This window comes from Palaemon carinicauda, unplaced genomic scaffold, assembly GCF_036898095.1.
Source record: "Palaemon carinicauda isolate YSFRI2023 unplaced genomic scaffold, ASM3689809v2 scaffold1039, whole genome shotgun sequence".
NCBI classification, from domain to species: domain Eukaryota; kingdom Metazoa; phylum Arthropoda; class Malacostraca; order Decapoda; family Palaemonidae; genus Palaemon; species Palaemon carinicauda.
Window position 1 is genome coordinate 25,151 of NW_027168526.1, and position 7,980 is coordinate 33,130.

At 38.5% G+C, this 7,980-nt stretch overlaps 2 protein-coding genes across 2 annotated transcripts; one reads left to right on the forward strand and one right to left on the reverse strand.

The window, feature by feature from the left end:
- The first annotated feature begins 415 nt into the window (after positions 1–415).
- On the forward strand, positions 416–2,473 carry LOC137635218 (streptococcal hemagglutinin-like). The gene has a single exon (XM_068367678.1). It carries the CDS (start codon positions 416–418, stop codon positions 2,471–2,473), a length of 2,058 nt encoding a protein of 685 aa, XP_068223779.1.
- Positions 2,470–5,050, reverse strand: LOC137635219 (uncharacterized). Its single transcript, XM_068367679.1, has 3 exons — positions 4,905–5,050; positions 2,755–3,004; positions 2,470–2,661 (listed from the first exon to the last, which is right to left on the reverse strand). The coding sequence occupies exons 1-3, from the start codon at positions 5,048–5,050 to the stop codon at positions 2,470–2,472; spliced, it is 588 nt and encodes a 195-aa protein (XP_068223780.1).
- Between the last annotated feature and the right edge of the window lie 2,930 nt (positions 5,051–7,980).

Genomic DNA, 7,980 nt, shown 5'->3' on the forward strand with positions numbered 1-7,980 from the left:
TTAGCAGAGATGCCAAATGCCACTTTAGCAGAGATGCAAAATGCCTCCTTAGCAGAGATGCCAAATGCCACCTTAGCAGAGATGCCAAATGCCACTTCAGCAGCATTACCAAATGCTACTTTAGCAGCATTGCCAAATGCCACCTTAGCAGAGATGCCAAATGCCACTTTAGCAGAGATGCAAAATGCCTCCTTAGCAGAGATGCCAAATGCCACCTTAGCAGAGATGCCAAATGCCACCTTAGCAGAGATGCCAAATGCCACTTTAGCAGAGATGCAAAATGCCTCCTTAGCAGAGATACCAAATGCCACTTTAGCAGATATGCCAAATGGCACTTTAACAGCATTGCCAAATGCCAATTTAGCAGATGCCAAATGCCACCTTAGCAGAGATGCAAAATGACTCCTTAACAGAGATGCCAAATGCCACTTTAGCAGAGATGCCAAATGCCTCCTTAGCAGCATTGCCAAATGCCACCTTAGCAGAGATGCCAAATGCCACTTTAGCAGAGATGCCAAATGCCTCCTTAGCAGCATTGCCAAATGCCACCTTAGCAGAGATGCCAAATGCCACTTTAGCAGAGATGCCAAATGCCACTTTAGCAGAGATGCCAAATGCCTCCTTAGCAGCATCGCCAAATGCCTCCTTAGCAGCATCGCCAAATGCCACCTTAGCAGAGATGCCAAATGCCACTTTAGCAGAGATGCCAAATGCCTCCTTAGCAGCATCGCCAAATGCCACCTTAGCAGAGATGCCAAATGTCACTTTAGCACAGATGCCAAATGCCTCCTTAGCAGCATCGCCAAATGCCACCTTAGCAGAGATGCCAAATGCCACTTTAGCAGAGATGCCAAATGCCTCCTTAGCAGCATCGCCAAATGCCACCTTAGCAGAGATGCCAAATGCCACCTTAGCAGAGATGCCAAATGCCACCTTAGCAGCATCGCCAAATGCCACCTTAGCAGAGATGCCAAATGCCACCTTAGCAGAGATGCCAAATGCCACCTTAGCAGCATCGCCAAATGCCTCCTTAGCAGCATCGCCAAATGCCACCTTAGCAGAGATGCCAAATGCCACCTTAGCAGCATCGCCAAATGCCTCCTTAGCAGCATCGCCAAATGCCACCTTAGCAGAGATGCCAAATGCCACCTTAGCAGAGATGCCAAATGCCTCCTTAGCAGCATCGCCAAATGCCACCTTAGCAGAGATGCCAAATGCCACCTTAGCAGAGATGCCAAATGCCACCTTAGCAGCATCGCCAAATGCCACCTTAGCAGAGATGCCAAATGCCACTTTAGCAGAGATGCCAAATGCCACCTTAGCAGCATCGCCAAATGCCACCTTAGCAGAGATGCCAAATGCCACTTTAGCAGAGATGCCAAATGCCTCCTTAGCAGCATCGCCAAATGCCACCTTAGCAGAGATGCCAAATGCCACTTTAGCAGAGATGCCAAATGCCACCTTAGCAGCATCGCCAAATGCCACCTTAGCAGAGATGCCAAATACCACCTTAGCAGCATTGCCAAATGCCACCTTAGCAGAGATACCAAATGCCACTTTAGCAGAGATGCCAAATGCCTCCTTAGCAGAGATGCCAAATGCCACTTTAGCAGAGATGCAAAATGCCTCCTTAGCAGAGATGCCAAATGCCACTTTAGCAGAGATGCAAAATGCCTCCTTAGCAGAGATGCCAAATGCCACCTTAGCAGAGATGCCAAATGCCACTTCAGCAGCATTGCCAAATGCTACTTTAGTAGCATTGCCAAATGCCACCTTAGCAGAGATACCAAATGCCACTTTAGCAGAGATGCCAAATGCCTCCTTAGCAGAGATACCAAATGCCACTTTAGCAGAGATGCTAAATGCTACTTTAGCAGAGATGCCAAATGCCACCTTAGCAGCATCGCCAAATGCCACCTTAGCAGAGATGCCAAATGCCACCTCAGCAGAGACGCCAAATGCCACCTTAGCAGAGATACCAAATGCCACTTTAGCAGAGATGCCAAATGCCTCCTTAGCAGAGATACCAAATGCCTCCTTAGCAGAGATACCAAATGCCACTTTAGCAGAGATGCAAAATGCTTCCTTAGCAGCATTGCCAAATGCCACTTTAGCAGAGATGCCAAATGCCACTTTAGCAGAGATGCTAAATGCTACTTTAGCAGAGATACCAAATGCCTCCTTAGCAGAGATACCAAATGCCACTTTAGCAGAGATGCTAAATGCTACTTTAGCAGAGATACCAAATGCCTCCTTAGCAGAGATACCAAATGCCACTTTAGCAGAGATGCAAAATGCTTCCTTAGCAGCATTGCCAAATGCCACTTTAGCAGAGATAGCAAATGCCACTTTAGCAGAGATGCAAAATGCCTCCTTAGCAGAGATACCAAATGCCACCTTAGCAGAGATGCCAAATGCTACTTTAGCAGAGATGCCAAATACCACTTTAGCAGAGATGCCAAATGCCACTTAAGCAGCATTGCCAAATGCCACCTTAGCAGAGATGCCAAATGCCACCTTAGCAGGGATGCCAAATGCCTCCTTAGCAGAGATGCCAAATGCCACCTTAGCAGGGATGCCAAATGCCACTTTAGCAGAGATGCAAAATGCCTCCTTAGCAGAGATGCCAAATGCCACCTTAGCAGCATTGCCAAATGCCACCTTGGCAGATATGCCAAATGGCACTTTAATAGTATTGCCAAATGTCACTTAAGCAGCATTGCCAAATGCCACCTTAGCAGATATGCCAAATACCACCTTAGCAGAGATGCCAAATGCTACTTTAGCAGCATTGCCAAATGCCACTTTAGCAGAGATGCAAAATGCCTTCTTAGCAGAGATACCAAAAGCCACTTTAGCAGATATGCCAAATGGCACTTTAACAGTATTGCCAAATGCCACCTTAGCAGATATGCCAAATGCCACCTCAGCAGCATTGCCAAATGCCACCTTAGCAGGGATGCCACATGTCTCCTTGCAACGTACTCCTTGCGTCAATTTATATCTTCAAACAGAAAATAAGAAATCTATAACATGGCATATTTATTCTGTATTCAAGACACTGTTTTTTTGTAATAATAGTTACAGCGAACTCAAGCCATCAAAAATTATAGTAATATAAGAGCATTGAATAACTACGAATGTTATCCAGAAGCGAGTACATAAAGGCAATTTTGTTTTCATTATTTGCGTAATGGCTAGGGGTGAAGTAATCAGAACTTTGAATTTAAAAAATTGTGAATTTCTTTCACTTTACAAGGACCTCATGTGGAAATCTTGCTTTTCCAACTAGGGTTGTAGCATAGCTAGTAATAATAATAATAATAATAATAATAATAATAATAATTGTGAATTTCTTTTACTTTACAAGGACCTCATGTAGACATCTTGCTTTTCCAACTAGGGTTGTAGCATAGCTAGTAATAATAATAATAATAATAATAATAATAATAATAATAATAATAATAATAATAATTGTGAATTTCTTTTACTTTACAAGGACCTCATGTAGACACCTTGCTTTTCCAACTAGGGTTGTAGCTTAGCAAGTAATAATAATAATAATAATAATAATAATAATAATCATCATCATCATCATCATCATCATCTGGGTGAATTGAAATAATTTATATTTCTTCCATATTCACAATGTAAATAAAATTTCAGGATACGAAACCTTTAAAAGCCAGATTCAAAATAATACATAATTCACTCCACTTCCAAATCTTGATATGTTCCTCATTTGAACTAATCTTTATTCCTTGCCTATTCTCAATATAGAATATTTTCCTTAAAATAGAAATAAAATATTCCCTTCTTAAAATTCCATACTTGAATGATTATATTTTCCATTACATATCTACAGTAAGTCAAAAATTAATCTATTTTTTATTTCTCACACATTTCAATAACATGCCTCAATTATGAAAATATAGTCTTAATATTTCCCCTATACTACCTTATCTAAATCTAATTAACCTGTAAGCCTTCATATTTCAATATCATCTCTTTTCCAAAATAAAATCTGTTTACAGATCTGTTTGAATAATCCTTTCTCCTTTACTAACTACATATTCACCATTCAGAACTCCCTTTCAAGTCCCCAAAACACTACGGCCTCTTTTGTATAAGAGATTACATTCCTGAATTGCTATAATTCTTTTAATCTTTCTTTTCTTTACAGGTACCTTTATCTTGAGGTAAAATTCCTAACACCGTTCAAGATTTCCCTTCCCGGTAAAAGCCTGAATATAATTTTCCATCTCCTGCTGATAAGAATTCTCCCAAGGTATTTTCTTTTTCTATCTCTCCATCTTTTCTCAAAGCTTTCAAGAGGGCCAAGGTCTGGTGAGGGCAGGGAAGAATTGGGAAGAGAGAAAGGCAAGAGAAGGAAAAGTGTAAAGGGAGGAATTGGGATTGGTGAAGATAATAGAAGAGAGTGAAGAGAGAGAGAGAGCAAAGTCTGCAAATGCAGTTAACAGCAGCATAATTTTTTCTTGTTACCAGCTGATGCTGATATCAACTTACATTATTGGTATAACTGGTGAACGGTTGGTGGGATTGAATCGCTGATCTTGCAAATGCAAGCCCAGTGCAGGTCCACTAAGGTCCAGTGCTCAAATACAAGGATTGAATAAAAAAAAATAAAACAGAAAACACAAGAGTCATATGTAAACTTTTTATACGACTATACTCGATGCAGCGGGAAATGGACGATGGGGGAGGGCATCTGGTTTTAAACGGATTCTCCCACTGGTGCCACGTCTCCACAGATCCCCGGCTGCTCTCCAACCAACCCCCCTTTACTCTGTATGTGTCTCTCTCCCTCTGTTTCTATATTCATTGGTGTACATCCAAAAGGATCTCTCTCTCTCTCTCTATTTGCCTTTTCTTCTGTTAAGTACCTATCCACGCTGTATATTGCAGCCTTTGCTTGGCTACGAAGGTAGCCCCATTGTGTATCACACTGTGTAGCAGCATCATCTGGCACATGAGCATCGTGGGAGGGGCCCCACTTATATGCAACATTTAGGATGGGGGAAACCTTCATACAGATAACATGCCTTGAATTTTACTTCATGGTGGTGTGAAATTACCGAAATACACCAATTTATATCGAAACAGAGAAGAAATCAGGCAAACTGGTGATCTATAGATGTGGCATTTGTGGATGAATCCATTTAAACCAGGTTCCCGACCCTATCGCCCATTTCTCGCTGCGTTGAGTATAGTTATTACATACACGTTTATTTTAGTGTTCTAATTCATCTCTCCTCTAAGGCGAAATTCCTGTATTAAATACACATGTAGAGAGGTAACTCAAAATCATTTCTGGTGAAATGCCATGTCGATAAATATCATATTTCAACGCTTTTATTCTGAGGGGAAAATCTTGTCCGTCTCTCTATAAACACACACACACACACACACACACACACACACACATATATATATATATATATATATATATATATATATATATATATACACACACACACACATATATATATATATATATATATATATATATATATATATATATATATATATATATTCAACATAAACAAACAAACCAGGCAAGCAATAGTTAAAAAAAACAAAATCGTCCTCTCAGGGATTAATTTCACGCTTCATCATTGCAAACAGTGTAAAACATTAAACATTGTTTTTTCTTTTTTTTTTTTGAGCTTTCACTACAATATACAGCAAATATCAAAGTGGTACGAGCTGGAGAACAAAAGACACATCAGAAAATTAAAGTAGATCAACCGGTGCTTTTAGCTAAGCAAACGTTCTGACTCTTTTTGAAGTTTTAAAAAAAAATATATTTATTTATGACGCGCGTCATGGAAATACTATTGGTGATAAATAACTAATGTACACAAGGTTAAATCCACAGTTTTACAGGTGAATAACAATGTTAGGAACAGAAGCTGGAATGGAGTAAATGATGATGATAAAAGCTGAGTTTTGCATCTAGCTTCTAATAGCTACTGATAGGTGTTAAACTTTATACTGCATGAAAATGTAACAGAGGCCCTTTTTTCGTCAATAGGGGTGAGCAGTTATCTTGCTTGAGGGTACACTCAGGCACGCTGTTCTGTCTTGTTTCTCTTCCTCTTGTTTTGTTCACGTTTTTATAGTTTGTATAGGAGATATTTATTTTAATGTTACTCTTCTTAAAAATTTTATTTTTCCTTGTATCCTTTCCTCACTGGGCTATTTTCCCTGTTGGAGCCCCTGGGCTTATAGCATACTGCTTTCCCAACTATGGTTGTAGCTTAGCAAGTAATAATAATAATAATAATAATAATAATAATAATAATAATAATAATTAAAATAAATAAATGAAAATAAAAACTTGATATGTTGATGTGTCTGTCCAAAAGAAATTTCTAAGATTGATTGAATATATTAGATTATCAAATATATTTTCACCGAAGTTTAAGCTCTAAAGTAAGGGTGAAAAATAACTCTCCACTGTCTTGGGGTTAGAGTTCTCTTGCTTGAGGGTACACTCGGGCACGATGTTCTATCTGTTCCCTTATTTCCTTTCCGCACCAGGCTATCTTCCCTATTAGAGTTCTCTTGCTTGAGGGTACACTCGGGCACGATGTTCGACCTGTTCCCTTATTTCCTTTCCGCACCAGGCTATCTTCCCTATTAGAGTTCTCTTGCTTGAGGGTACACTCGGGCACGATGTTCTATCTGTTCCCTTATTTCCTTTCCGCACCAGGCTATCTTCCCTATTAGAGTTCTCTTGCTTGAGGGTACACTCGGGCACACTTCTCTATCTAGTTTATCTTCCTCTTGTTCTGTTAAAGTTAAAATAGGAAATATTTATTTTAATATTGTTACTATACCTAAAATATTTCATTTTTCCTTATTTCCTTTCCTCACTGGGCTATTTTCCCTGTTGGGGTCCCTGGGCTTATAGCATCCTGCTTTTCCAGCTAGGGTTGTAGCTTAGCATTTAATAATAATAATAATAATAATAATAATAATAATAATAATAATAGAGTCCTTGGCCTTATAGCATCCTGCTTTTCTAACTAGGGTTGTAGCTTGGCTAGTAATAATAATAATAATAATAATAATAATAATAATAATAATAATAATAATAATATAATAATGATAATGATAATAACAATGACAGTAAACTAATCTATATATAATGGCTATAATTTAATGAACAAGGATTAATCTAGTAGTTAAATACCATCACGCTCGCAATTAAATAGAAGAATCAAATAGCAACTTCTATTTATAATAATTATCTCAATTGACTTAGAAATATACATTTCGGTAACTGTATTGGTTTGAATTCTAATATAAAAAGAATACTCCACATTTTTCTGTAAAGAGATATTACAGAATATTGATTTTGGAAAAGTTCTCTGTGATTTGGATTGATGGACTTTGACAAATGTTTAGAATTGAATTCGCAAATTCAAGAGAACCGGTGTAAAGGATTCAAGTTACCCCCCGTTTCAAATTACCCCCCGGTAACTTGAAACCGGTTTCAGATTACCGGGGGGGGGGGGGTAGTTTGAAACCGGTTTCAAGTTACCCCCTCTGTTTTCAAGTTACCCCCTCATCAGAATGATAAATAATTCATGTGACATCGCAAATATGTATCATGCATTTATTGTTGGCTTCGCAGCAGTAGGAAAAGTAGTTTAATCTGGTATTTAAGACCAAAAATTGTGTATTAGTGAATTATATGACACGTTAAAAGTCACAGACTGTAATTCAAGGTTTTGTGATAAAGGCGAGGTAAAATTTCATTTTATTTCTGTTCGTGTGATTGTTGATATTTTCGTATTTAAGACCTAAAGTGTCATATAATTCCCTAATTCACAATATTTGAAGTTACAGACTTTCATTTAAAGTTTAGTGATCACGGCGAGGTAAAACTTTATTTTATTTCAGTGTGCACGTGATTGTCGAGATTTTATTTTTTTTTTCATTTTAATTAAC

Bases quoted from the DNA above. Each gene is read 5' to 3' on its own strand.
- LOC137635219 (XM_068367679.1), bottom strand. From the start codon at position 5,050: ATGAAGGTTTCCCCCATCCTAAATGTTGCATATAAGTGGGGCCCCTCC. The intron at 3,005-4,904 runs GTACTTAACAGA...TTCTGTTTGAAG, and splicing joins GCAATATACAGCGTGGATAG to ATATAAATTGACGCAAGGAG. The intron at 2,662-2,754 runs GTATTTGGCATA...ATATCTGCCAAG, and splicing joins TTGGCATCTCTGCTAAGGTG to GTGGCATTTGGCAATGCTGC.
- LOC137635218 (XM_068367678.1), top strand. From the start codon at position 416: ATGCCAAATGCCACTTTAGCAGAGATGCCAAATGCCTCCTTAGCAGCA.